The 13,735-nt window shown below is 46.6% G+C and overlaps 1 protein-coding gene across 7 annotated transcripts in view; it reads right to left on the reverse strand.

The window, feature by feature from the left end:
* N4BP1 (NEDD4 binding protein 1) overlaps positions 1-2,088 on the reverse strand; it is a 108,110-nt gene extending 106,022 nt beyond the window's left edge. For all 7 annotated transcript variants that reach the window (XR_005213781.1, XR_005213780.1, XR_005213779.1 and 4 more), the window contains exon 1: positions 1,669-2,088. Coding sequence is in view for 4 of the 7 variants with exons in the window: in XM_037815625.1 (XP_037671553.1) it covers positions 1,669-1,866 (198 nt within the window). In the remaining 3 variants the exon portion in view is untranslated. The remainder of the gene's footprint in view (positions 1-1,668) is intronic.
* Positions 2,089-13,735: the final 11,647 nt, after the last annotated feature.

The raw sequence follows: 13,735 nt of genomic DNA on the forward strand, positions 1-13,735 counted from the left end.
AGGAATGAAAGCATATAAGAGACTTTCAAAAGAAATTATAGGATTTAGTCATGTCAAACTTTTTTAGCCCTGGAGACTGGAAGAAATTGAGTAGCTAGGGAGAAAGGAAGGAGGGAACTGACAGGGAAGAAGGTCTAGAAGACCAGTTGTGTGAAATCAGAATAACTGAATCATACAGCTAAGTGTCCTATCCCATCCAAAGATGTTAAAAGCAAGATCTAGCTTTTTTTTAATCTAGGCAAGTCAGGATCTACAGGTAATCAGAGTCTTCAAGGTCACTGTGAAACCTCTGAAATGGAATGTAAAACAAGGATCTCCTTCCCACTCCAGATGAGAGGGCTCATCACTTGGGAGGCACATATAAAGAACAAGAACTTTGGAGGCAAACTCCCTAGGTATGAATCCTGGGTTCCCCCAGTGCTGGCTGGAAAAAAACTGGAGGACCTTGGGTACCTGGGAGGAGAGATGTATTTTGTTTTTCACCTGGGAAAGAGTGGGGGGGGAGTAGATGAAAGTGTTGAGTCTGTGTAAGCCTGAAATGCTGATTTAGACAGAAGGTGAGTCACTTCTTTGAGTTTCAGTTTCCCCAGCTGTTAATTAAAAAAAGGGGGAGGGGTTATGTAAAATCTACCTCATTGGGGTTTTTAAGGGCTGCATGAGGTAGTCCTTCTAAAGTATTCAGCATTACTTTCGATGTGCTATAAGCATTCTATAAAAGTTATACAAAACTTCAATACAAGGAGTGATAATTTTTTTTAGCACCACCTAAATCTACACCTCCAGTATTAACCCTTTCCTGCCCAGAGTCAATTCAGCTGAACTCAACACCTACTGGGTGCTATCCCCTGCCTCCAACTGTCCACAAGACAGCTCTCCTTTGTTGTCTGACAGTGCTATATGCTGAAAATGTCCAAATTTAGCATCTTCCCTCCTAAAACCACCTCCCTTCCCAATGCCCTAACTCTAGTACCACTCATCCTACTTCCTGTCTTTGAATAAAAATCCTGATATCTGATTCACCAGAATCCTCAATCCTGATATCCGAGCTGTCATGTTCTCACTTCGACTAGCCTCTTCGGTAATAATGCTATTTTTAACATTATTATTAAAGATCTCTATCTTTCCTTGACATTCTGGGTATTTTACTACTATTAAGATTTTGTAAGGCTCTCAAAGGGGACTGGGATCCCCAAAAGGTTCAAAATCCCTGTAGCAGAGATCTAGGAGGAAAAGGAGGACGAGATAGTGGACAAGGAAACTGCGGGTTCAGCCATCAAGCCCTGCGCACCATCCTGCGCAGACGGGGGACAGATAACTACAGTCAACATTCGCTGCGCGCTTACTCTGTGCCAGGCACGGTGCTCGGCTTCTATCATCACTCGCTCTAATCTTTGAGACAGCCATCTGGGGTAGCTGATATCATCAGCGCCCCTTTACAAATGGGGAAACTGAGATTCCCCGGGATTAATCCGCTAGCCCAAGGTCACATGGTTCGGGAGGCTGAGAACGCAGGTCCGCTGGCTCCAGAGACTGCGCTCTTAGCCACTGCGCTTTTCTGCGTCTCCACACGGAGGCGGGGAAGGGGGGCCCAGAGTCCCCCCACCCCCAACAGGAGGAGGGAGTGGGGGGCCCGCCGGGGAGGTGGGCGGGGGCGGCGGCCGAACTCACCTTGGCGCTGTGCACCGCCTCCTGCGCCCCGTGGAGCTGCAACCAGATGCGCGCGGGCAGCGGTTCTTCCGCGCCGAGCGCGCCAAGCACCGCCAGGTTCACGCCGAACAGGCCCTCGATGCGGCTGCGGCTCAGTTCCAGCAGCGCCGCCTTCTCGGCCGGCGCCGTGAACTCATCCAGCACTGCCCGGGCCGCCATGGCGGGCGCGGCCTCCCGCGGCGGCGACGCCCCCTCAGCGTGCTGTCGCTGCGCCCAAGCCCGTCAGGCAGCGTCGGCCCTTGGCCGCCTCGCCCCGCCGGCAGCCCGCCACCCGCCTGCAGACCCGGTTACACCATCTGGCCGCCGCAGCCGAGCTTGGCAACTGCGGACGGCGAACCCTTTCTCCGCCGCCACTGCGGGCCGGGCCCCGCCGCCGCGCATGCGCCCGGCCCGCGGCCGTCATCCAGGCTCGCCGCCCCCCCAAGGGAGGGGGGAGAGGGCGGAGGCGCCAGAAGTTGACGTCACTCATAGTCGCCATATTGACTGAGGGCAGTCTTGACAGCTTACTTTGGTGACGGCACAATGCTATCTGGTACATACTTAGAGGCGTGTATTTCTGGTTTGACCGAGGAGAAATTGAGGCCCAGAGCTAGAAAGCGCACAAAGGAGTTGACTTGCTCTCAGCCATCTTGAAGCCCTATCCTGCTTCTCATTAATTAATAGGCTGATGGGGCTTTTTTTCCTTTCCTTCTTTCTTCCCTGTCTCCTTTCTTCCCCCCCCCTTCCTTCTTCCTTCCAGTAAAAATGGTCACGGGACAAAAAGAAAACGGTAATAATAAGTTTGGAGAATTGAAAAGCAAGGAAATGATTAAGACAAATTCAGGAACCTGATTTCTTCTGGGAGGGAAAGAGGCATGCGTGTGGGGTGGGAGGATTGCGAAGGGGATTGGGAGCTCATCCCATGATTTTTCTGTGGGGTATTGGGCAAATAAGCCCTCACCCCTCTCCTGGCCTCAGTTTTTCCATCAAAATCAAGAGTTTGGGGTAGAAACCAGAAGAGCACGGAGAAAGGAGAAAATGTCTCTAGGTAATGTGAGTCGGAGATAGGAGCCAAGGGACTCCAGGACTGCAACAAGCCAGCACCAGAACACTAGGCTTTCGGCAGAAAGTTTGGTCTTGACAATGCCTTGATTTTGGACTTGTAGCCTCAGAAACTCTGTTCTAGCCCCTTTCCCCAGAAGTAAGCTCTTCGATGAATGTGGTATTTTCTTTTGAATGTAGCACTAATATTTATCAACACATCAGGAAAGGAAAATGCCTTCTCTGAACATAGAGGAGAAATGTGCTTTCTTTGTGCCTCTATCTACTATAGCCCACAGAAAAAAGGAAGAAGAGAGAGAGGAATAGGATGGAAGAAGAGAGAGAATACAACTAATATTTCATGAATGATATACAAAATGCATAGTAAATGCACATAGTTATTTCATATTTATTTTAACTGAATGTGGCATTTATCTGCACCACTTTCAGATAAGCAAAGTAAATTTAAAGGATGTTGAATGATTTACCCACTTATGCTAACACTAATGCATACCATATTAATTAATGTGAAACTAAGATGCGCTCAGGAAAGGATCCTAGCTATAATGATGTGAAATTATTGGACAATATTACGCATCTCTCAGAAGAGTACTTAGATTATCTATAGGCATGACATGCCAGAAATGATGAAGAATTAGAGTTTTAGGCAGCCACTGATGGCTCAAAAATTTTTGATAATGATTTTGTTGTAGCTCAGTGTTCCATTTGAATGTAAAGAGAAGGGTCACAGATTAAATGAAATCAATCAGCTACAGTTTAAAAGAGAATTATTAATTAGATGCTTCTTGTCAGCTTTCCAGAACCAATCATGCCCAGTGAGGACAATAACTCAGAAACTCAGGGGAAATTATTTTATTCCTGGCTGTATCCTAATATATGATACATATGTATGATATTAGATAGACCACTGAATCTCTCAGAATTTCAGATTATTTCGTCTATGTGAATTCCCCTTAATAAATGAAATACCCTTTGCCTATAAAATTATTTTTATCTATCCAATAAAGAAATGAGATTGAATATAATCACGTTTTCTATTATAAGCGTCTCCCATCAAATAAAACTTGATTTTCCTTAAAAAAAAAAAAAATCAAGAGTCTGTAAGACTTTTCCAGATCTTACATTTTCTGAGTCCACAGACTGTGGAAGATAAAATATTGGTTTCCTTCTTCTGGGCTGGATAATCTAATAACTATCTAGTTAGGGGCTATGGGAATATTCTCTATTCCTTAGTCTCCTTATCTGTAAAATGCAGATGAAAGTTGTTACTATTGTGAGAATTATAGTATCTGGACATGGTAAATGCCCACTAAATATTAGCCATATGATTATTGCCAAATTAGCAATGTATTTAAGATTCAATTTTCCTGAAAAAGAAGTTTTATGTAATATGTCTGAACTGGTGGGCCTGGGAGCCAGCTCCATCTCTGTAGATTCCCCCCTTGAGGAGAAAGAAGGGGATTCAAAGAGCCTGCAGTTGGAAATGCCCAGTGGGAATGACCTTGGTAAGAGGGATTACCCAAGGTAAAACATGTCAGGGATCCAGGCTGTGGGGATTTTCCAAATGCCTCAGAAACTCAGGCAGGTGTGGTCCTATAGTGCCCCACCAAGAAATGACTCAGCAAGGAAGCTTAACCACTAGTCTCACAGATCAACTTCCTGCTCCCCTGGGCTTTTCCCTTGATGTAGACACTACTGTAACAGCCTTGCTCCATCAGGTAGATGAGCAGGGATTGGCTGAGGCAGAGCTGGTGGTGAGCGAGCGTGGCCTTGCCTATAGATTGCAGAGTGCAGTAAACTCCACGTTATTTCCTGTTTTCTCATTGCGCTCACCTTAAATGGAGATACACTTGTTCAGAAATTGGACAGGGCTTTCCCCAGGGCTGGTTCCAAAGTCCCAGTGATATCTCTGCCAGTGATTTTTAATTGCTTAATTGTATGGGACGAAGAGGGAAGCTACCTTGAAAAGTTATAGCATACAACAGCCCCTTCCACCACCCTACTCACACCCCCCCCAAAACAAACAAACAAACAAACAAACAAACCACACAACACTGTAAGAAAAAAGTAGTGCATAAACACACCCGTAAAATCTGGGACGTTATACTGTGTTCCTAAGTTCCTGGGTGGGTGTATCACCACAGATGCAGTTGTCTGGTTATTTATTTATTTATTTATTTATTACTCAGTTGTCAGTTCATCCAATCTGGTCAGCATTTCCCTTTAGGGTATTCTCAAGGTTTCTTGAGTGAAGGGAGCAAAGACAAAGAGCGATCTCCATCCAAGAAACTCTTTTGCTTTGTGCAGTGTCTGAACCTCAGCTTCCCTCAGCTGACCAGCCTGGCCTGTCTGGCTGGCCTCCCTGCCCAAGACAATTAATGCCCAAGAGGAGATCTTTATTGAGTCTATATTCCAGGCTCTTTACCTATAATTAATTCCCATGACCACCCCATAAGATAGGTGTTAGGGAGAATGACTTATTCTCCGTTTCTCATATATCCATGGGTTGGGGGTTCCTGAACCCCAGCAGAGCAAGAATGGAGGAACATATCCCACTTCCTTCAGCCTTGTAATCAGTCTTCCGCAGAGCAGAAGGGGACTTCTCTTACCCATGACTTTCTGAGAAGTCTCAGTGCCGGGTCAAAACCATGCTACTGGAGAGTGTTCTCTGTGATCTGCTGTCTGTGGTTGCCCGCTGTGTCAGTGACTGGGTGAGGTATTTGCAACTCAGCCACATCCTCCAGTCCAGCTTTTGTTAGTAATAAAGATGACATTTTGATCTCTACTTGTCTGACACCTGCTTTATTTCTGTTTTGAACTAAGAAGGGGCAGAAAGAGTGTTTACTGGCTTTCTAAAATGCCAACAGTGTTTGCTATTATTATCATTCCTATTTTAAAGATGAGGAAACAGAAGCATAGAGGGTTCTGGAACTTGCCCAAGGCCACACAGCTGATATGCAAAGCAATAGGAGTAGACCTTGAAATCCAAGCAGACTGACTCTGTGCCAGGTGCTCTTATATCTATGCTCTAATGGCAAAAGTACATAGTGGAGATAATGTGTATTCATGACCAGCTCCCTGTTGCTCACCCCTGGCTGCCTTGGCATGTTGTCAGAAAGACTCAATACACCCAGCCAGACTGAAGATCCTCCCTGGCTAGCAGCCTGTAGGTCGGTGTGTTGTCTTCCTGGGTTCTGTGTCTTTGGTGTAGTCACATTTAGGGCTTTAGAGTTAAGACAGGAATTCATTGCAAAAAAAACACAGATACATTAATGCTTCATCTACAAACGAGTTTTAATAAACATACAAACTGTTCAACTTGTCTCATCTCCCCTGTCACCAGTCCAAGCCACCATCATCTCTCCCTTGGACAACCGTAGCGACCTCCTAAAGGGTCTCCTCCCCACATTCTTCCAGAACTCTCTGAATTTCAACAGCTACAACTGCTGCAAGGTTGGGAGAAGTTATTTATGAGTGTTGATGGCTGCAGCCAGGGTGATCATCTCAAACTGCAAATCCGATCAGTTGACCCCTTGCTTAAGACCTTCGAAGAGTTCCCTCCTTCTCCCCTCATATTCAGAATAAAATCCAAACTCCTACCTTTGGGCTGCTGCCGTTGCAAGATCTGTCTCCTGCATATTCAATCCCTGCTTCTTTCTCCACCTGGCCCTTCCCTGAAGGCCTCAGGGCATTGGCACCTGCTGTTCCTTCTGCTTTCCTTTTCACTTAGTTAACTCCTCCTCATCCTGCAGATCTCATCTCAAGAGTCACTTCTTCAAGAATTTGTCCACTGACTTCTCTGATGGGCCAAATCCCCTTGTCATGGGCTCCCTGGGCACTGTGGCCCCCTGGTTCCTAGAACTAGGGCCAGCTTTATGCTTGTGTGATAGAATTGATTTATGTCCATCACCATCAGATTGTCAGCTCTACTGGGGCAGTGACCTGAAGCTAAAGTATCCCAGGAACTGAATTCAGGCCAACATGCAGCTCTCATTGGCTGGAGTGTATTGAGGAAAGGGCAGCACCAAGAGGTAGGATGAGGCTGGATCCTTCTGGACTTGGCAGGCCAATTATGGGTTTTGTATTTTATTTTAAGCACAATGGGAAGCCTTCTTTGGTTTTTAAGCAGTGAGCGCATCATCTAATTTGTGCTCTAAATTCTCTCTCCCTTCCCTGGGAAAGAAAGCATAGAGGGGGCACCAAAGTGGACATGGGAAGAGCACCTAGAGGGTATTGGTCCAGGCAGGAGATGATGGTGGCTTGGTCAGGGAAGTTGGAGTGGAGATGGAGAGGAAGAATTTAAGAGGCATTTTGGTGGGGGGTGGGGGGAGGGAGGGAATCATCTCCAGTTGAAAAACCATTGGTCTACGGTGCAAAATAAGAGAAATCCCTGTGCTGGAGCTGAGCTACTGGGAAATCAGTCTCCTCCTTTCTACATACTCCCTGCAGGACACACATACACACATCAAATCTAATGAAAGCTCTCTGAGTTCCCTCTAACATGCTGCTGGTGTTGAGGGTGGAATAACAATGGGTTGAAAGGATCCTGCTTGGTTGTGTGTCCACCAAACAAGTGACTGGACAATCGCCCGTTATCCATCACTGTTTCTCATCAGCTTATCCATAGAACATGTTCTTGCCAGGCCTACCTGTCTTTAAAGCCCAGCTTAAGTCTCACTTCTTCCAATTTCCTGTGGGTGGTTGGAGAGATTTAATGATTGATTCATTTACTCATTCTTTCAACAAATATTTACTGAGCACCTGCTATGTGCTAGGAATTGTTCTAGGTGCTGGGAATATAGCCATGAACAAAGCAAAGCATTTGACCTCATCAGCTTACATACTACAGGGGACAACAGACAATGAATGAATGACTGAACAAATGAACCAATGAATAGTATAGTGCTGGGTAGTGACTTGGAAATTAGCAGACTCAATATTCTATTCCCAATCTGTAGTAGGTAGTCTCCAAAAATGCCCCTCAACAGGTTCTTCTCTCCCTGTATGGGCATGTGGCTCTTTACATCAAAAATCTGGCTGGCCCAGTGACTGCACTGACCAGTAGAATTCAGTGGCAGTGATATTCTGGGGCTTTCAAGATCAAGTCTTAAGAAGATAGGCAGCTTTTCCTTCATTCCTCTTAGACCGCTTGCTTGTGGAGCAGTTCTATTTGAGACCTAGCTGCCATATCAAGAGGAAGTCTTAACAGCCATGCGGAGGAGAACCAAATCACAAACAGCCCCACTTCCCCTCTGCCCAGCCAATAGTCCCAGGTGAGCTCCTGCTGAGTGGCCAAGACCAAATACCAGCCATGTGAATCAGGCCATTTAGACCTTTAGCTGGTCTAGCATCCCAGCTGACACCACACAAAGGAAAAGAACCAGCTAATCAACCCAAAGACTCATGAGTAACAATAAACTGTTCACTGAAGCTACCAGGTTTTGGGGTGGTTTGTTATACAGCAATAGGTAAAATAAACGCCATATAAATTTATAATCAACTAGGAAACTGATATAGGAGCCGGACTGATATTTAAACTTTTAACTGATAATTTTAATTGGAAGGTGTGGCTAATTAATGCCTTAATCCTGGACCAGACAGAAGCCAGTGAGTGGCACACTGGACACTCCAGGCCTTCTCTACTTTCTACTTTCCCTGGGTCAGTGGGACCCCTCTCCTGTGAGACAGAGAACAGACAAGAACACGTGTATGCAGACAGACTGGCTCCCAAAGAGAGGGGTGAGCTGAGCTGAGTTCATTGTCTCCTACCAAACTCACCAATCAGACAACTCAATCTTCCCATGGAAAAGAGGGTGTGACAGGGCGGGAGAGACGGTCTGACCAATTTCCTTGCACGTGGCAATATGGGGAATGGAGATGACGAAAGGTTATGGTGAGCGTTCTGGAACGGGGGAGGTGTGTGAGTCTGGACTGTGACGGCCTCTCCTAAAGGTGCCATTTGTTGAGCAGAAAGTTAAATGGAGTAGGAGAACCATGCAGCTATCTGGAGAAGAGCTTCTAGGCAGAGGGAACAGTTGGTGTAAAGCCTCTGAGGTATTTGAAGAACAGCAAGGAGGCCTGAGTGTCTAGAGTGGGGTAAGAGAGGGAGGAGAAGGGATTGAGATTGAGAGGCAGGCAGAGGACGGAACATGAAGGCCTTGTTGGACTTTCTTGATTATGATGCGAATCCATAGAAGGTGATCAGTGCTCCCTGATAGAGTCTTCAAATTGCCAAGTGCAAGGGCCTCAGAGTCCTTACAGTCTAATTTCCTGTGTCTGAGCCAGGGTTGGAGGGGCTATATGGTGAACATAAGTGGGTAGAACTGCCAGGCTGGGTGTGGGACCCCAGGTGCTCAGCTGTGTATATTGCAATCAGATCTAACACATGGCTGGTAACAGACACTGTCAGAACGAAATGGCCAAACAACTTGTGTCTGCTTCCTGGGATCTTTGGTCTAAACCACCCAGGTCAGTTGGATTGCAGATAACAAACATCACATGAGTGCCTATAGTGGGCAAGGTGTTCTGTAGATACTGGGGTGGAAGGAGGAGGGGGACAATGATAAATAAGGTGGTCTCTGATCAAGCTGACCTTCCTGGAGAGGGAGTAAAGGAAGGTAATGTCTCCATAATAAAAGATAGAATGTCAGTACTGCAAGAGATGGCTATCAAATGCTGAGGCGAGTTCAGAGCGGGAAAGAGACCAGATATGAGGAAGGGAAATGGATGGCAGTGCTGTGGCATGGATGATGTTCTATATAAACACACATATCTATTTATTGCTCTTCCAAATACTCCTTGCATGCTAAACCTTGTACAAGGAACTGGCTATACACCCAATGCTAGAACTAGGTGCTCAGCAACTGTTGATTGAGCAATTCTATGTGCACAATGTCATGTTGCCCCCACAAACAACTCTACACAGTAGGTATTGTGTCCAATTTACAGATGAGGAAACTGAGGCTTAGTGAGGTTAAGTGACATGTCTGAGGTCCCAACACTAGGGAGAGGATGGAGTCAGAACTGGTGCCCTACTCTGCCTGACTCACAACTCCAGGTATTGAAGTCTACCCTGTAGAACCTGTAGGGATGGAGGCTCCCACGTGCCTGGCTCCCTTTGAACTTGCCCACACTCAAATGTGTGCCAGGCTCATTCACTGATGGTTCAGGACCTATAACTGGGTCTTCTTAACTTAAAGATCTCTAGGACAAGAGGGTCCAAACAATGTCTCCCAGCAGCATGTTTGAGTATTGCAGGACATAGCAAGGAGGAAGGTCTTTCTTCCACTTGACCATTGTCTTTTGGTCCTCTGAAGAAATGGAGGAGAGCATGTAGACATCCTTTTCTAAACTCCTGCCTGCACCTGGAGGCAGAGCTGTCCAGAGGGGCTGGAGAGGGATTTGGGGCTGGCTCCCGACTAGCAGACCCTGTCTAATCTACCCTTTTTTGTTTTATAGATGAGGAAATCTAGACTCAGAGAGAGGAAGCAGCTTGCTCACAGTCCCATGGTTATCTTTTCCTACAACTTAACCCAGTGTAGATAAACCTTTTTAATGACAGCCTCCCTGAGGCAGTGTCTAGGGAACGGCCACCCCTGCTTCCTCTTTCTCTAGCTCCAGGTCACACACATCTTTCTTGCTGCCTTGCTCCTGCCCTGCGATAGGCTACCTTCAGAGCAGGCAATGAGCTCAGGAGGAGGCAAGAAGTCCACCCAGCAGGATGTGGGGGAGGGAATTAGGCATCAGAAGGAAGTCGGGTGACTGCTAAGGATCACCCTGAGATGCTGTCATGCTTGGCTCCAGGGCCCCAATGGGTGGAGCAGATGCACAGGAAACCAGTTTTCTGCCCTTCCCCTCCAGCTTTCCAGAGGAAAGTATAACTCAGCTCCAGAATTGTGTGCGTAATGCAGGAAGGACATGGAATTTGCTGCATGGCCAGGGTCCCATTTGTTCTGCAATGGGGTAAAAAGTGTAACAGCCTCTCTCTCTCGGGCTTCCTTCTGCTACTCTCTCATCACCACCTCTTGCTTCATCCCACTCAGAATTACTGGAAGAGTTTGTACTGGAATCTCAGTTTTTCGTAAAGTGTGGAAAACACACCACTGATGGTATGTCCACGGATTTTCAGTAGTAATTAGTCAGACTTTTAAGAAATAGTTGTTATTTATTTTTACAGTTCCTTTATGTTTAGGGTGAGAAATACTGGGCTCTCAGTTACTGTAGCAATAAACGTTTCCCTTATAATAATTAAATTTAACTTATAAAGTGAGCTGATTTAAAGACAAATACGGGTGGTATGTAGATAACTTGTAAAAATCATGAAGGGGGTTGTAGGTGACCCAAAATTGGAAAATGCTCACCTGCATTGGTGGTTCAGGACCAAGCACCACGCTACTTTGTGGGGATGTGCTAATGGCAGAACATATTTTGGAAAAGCAATGTCTATGAATCTTAGTGTGGCCAAAGATCTGGTCTGTCAGGAGTCTGGGCTCTGCTTCCCTCCCTGGGTGATTCTGGGTGAGCCTTCCCCGCTCCCTGGACTGTGTCTCCCATCTGTGACAGGAGGAGGTTGGCTCTTCGTTTTCCAACCCTTCTAGCCTGGACGTTCTCATTCCTTGACAGTCCTGACGGCTTGGATGCTTAGACCATGAGACCGTGTAATGGTAAACGAGTTCATGTTTTACACACCTACTTACTCACTTATTGAGTATTTATTGAGCCCCTCTGTACAGCAGACATCTGGTCTACCTCCGCTCTCTCGACCAAAGCCGCCTCGGTTCCTCCCGGGCTCCTTTCCCCGGCACTGAAGTCCGCGGCGCCACCTGCTGTTCCTACGGCACTATTGCAGGCTCCGAGGGCGACGGAGCAGGATTTACTCCCGGGCCCCTTTCACCCCGAGTGAGGGAGTCAATTCCCGCTGAAATTCAGGGGAGGCAGAGAGTCGGGAGTAGGTGGCAGGGCTGCATTGGGATGCGAAGTAAATGGAACTGGGTGATTGGCAGTAAAAGACTCCTATGGATGGAAGGGACCTCAGAGGGAACCGCAAGAAAGCTGGCAAGCAGCAACAGCCACATCCAACCATGGCTTTTCTTCTCCGACATAAAAGCTTAAAACCAGTACTTCAGGCAAGCAAGGGGGATTGGGTCTGTTTCTATCCCCCACTGCTTCCTCGAATATGGAGAAAGCAGCTGTGGGGCCCCCTCAGTGCCCCATATACCACTCTGTTGCCCAGCAGGTGCTCAATAAATGGTTGGTGAATTAATTTAATTGGGACACTGCTGTCTCATTTCGCCCTTTAAGTGGAGAGGAGGGTGTCACTGTTGGAAGAGCATGAAGCGCGACCCCGTATCCCCTCAGGTCACATGGGGTAATTGCTCCTCAAATCTCTCTTTCCCTGGGACAGTTAAGTGTTTTTGTTTCTCATCCATAAGACAGAGATGATAACTCTGCTCTCCCAAGGCTATTGTGAGGACTAAATGAATTAGTACATGGACATGTGAGGGGCTTAGTCCGGTGCCTAGCATACAGTAAGCATTCAGGAAGTGCATGCTGTGCCCCTTTGCCAGGTCCTCTAGGCTCTTGGCATTTAGTATGTGATCTGTGGACCAGTTGCATCAGTGTCACTTAGGAGCTTGTTAGAAAGACAGAACCCCAGGCCCATCCCAGACCAGCTGACTCGCAATCTTCATTTTAACTATGGTTTGTGGCAGTTGGGGCTGGACAACCCAATTTAACAAACTCCTTCAGCCTCTTCTTATTGCATAACCCGTCTTGGGGACCTGGCTGTAAGAGGCAGCAGAAATGAATGAATGAGGCAGTTTCCTTCATCCCTGTCGTGACACAGAGGAGACTTCTTTGGCTGGAGTGCTCAGACTTTGTCATATGTTTCTGGACAGCTTCCATCCTTCCTCAACTTGGCGATTCGAGAAATGAAGCTTTAGTGATTCAGGAAGGTGGCCAGAGATAACAGTGCCACCCTGTGGCAAGAGCCTAGAATTACATTCCTAGAATACTGCTGATAAGAATTAAGGACTGAGGGATTCTATCTGCAATAACAGGACAGTAATAGCTAGATCTTACTGAGGACTTATTATATGGCAGATGCCCTGCCAAGCCCTCTTTATGGATTAGTTTATTTAAAACTCACAACAAGAGTATGAAGTAGTTATTATTGTTATCCTCATAATACAGGGCTGGGGGAACAGAGATCGAGAGATGAAGCAAGGTGCTCTTGGTCACTGGGGAGTGAAGGCTGAAGCTGGGATGGAGCTCTGGACCATGATTATAACCATTTTGATATATTTCCTCTGTAGCAAGAGAAGGAGCCGTTTCATATGTAGAGGCCCAAGTTTTAGTCTATTTTTAGAGCTGTGCTATTTTATTTACTGGTGCCAGGGAATGAGCACTGGGTGAAGAGTTCAGAGGCCTGGTTGCTGGTATCAGCCCCTCTCCCTCCCAGCCAGGGAACTCAAAGAAGCTTTTTCTGAGTTTGTGAAGTGAGGGGATCCTATTTGACATGTTTACCAGATAATATCTTTGTGAGGACCAAAGGAAGTCCTCAGAAAACATAACACTGGATTAAAATCATATGACAGAGGATTTAACTAAACATGGAAACTGGCAGCCATTTCCTTACAAGCCAGGATTGGAAATGGAGTTACCCAGGAAGGATTTGTGGAAAGTCTTATTGTCTGACAGTTTTGACTCCTGTACGCTGCATGCCAAACCAACCATTTTTTTGTGAGATCTGTATAAATGGAACCACTGTCAGTCTGGATTCAAAGGGACAGAAGAGGGACAGATAGAAAGGAAACTTTCTTCAAAGGAAGAATCACAGAAGCTGAGGTCCGGAGTCAAGAAACCTCTGGCCTGGAGAGCAGACCCACCCAGGCATGTGGAGCGGATGAGTTCAACGAGAATGGAGCACATTCCCCAGGGTTTGGGGAGAGCCTGACCATCACCCCAATGTTCTGAAGGGGTTGAGCAT

Source organism: Choloepus didactylus, chromosome 22 (genome assembly GCF_015220235.1).
Source record: "Choloepus didactylus isolate mChoDid1 chromosome 22, mChoDid1.pri, whole genome shotgun sequence".
In the NCBI taxonomy this organism is placed as follows: domain Eukaryota; kingdom Metazoa; phylum Chordata; class Mammalia; order Pilosa; family Megalonychidae; genus Choloepus; species Choloepus didactylus.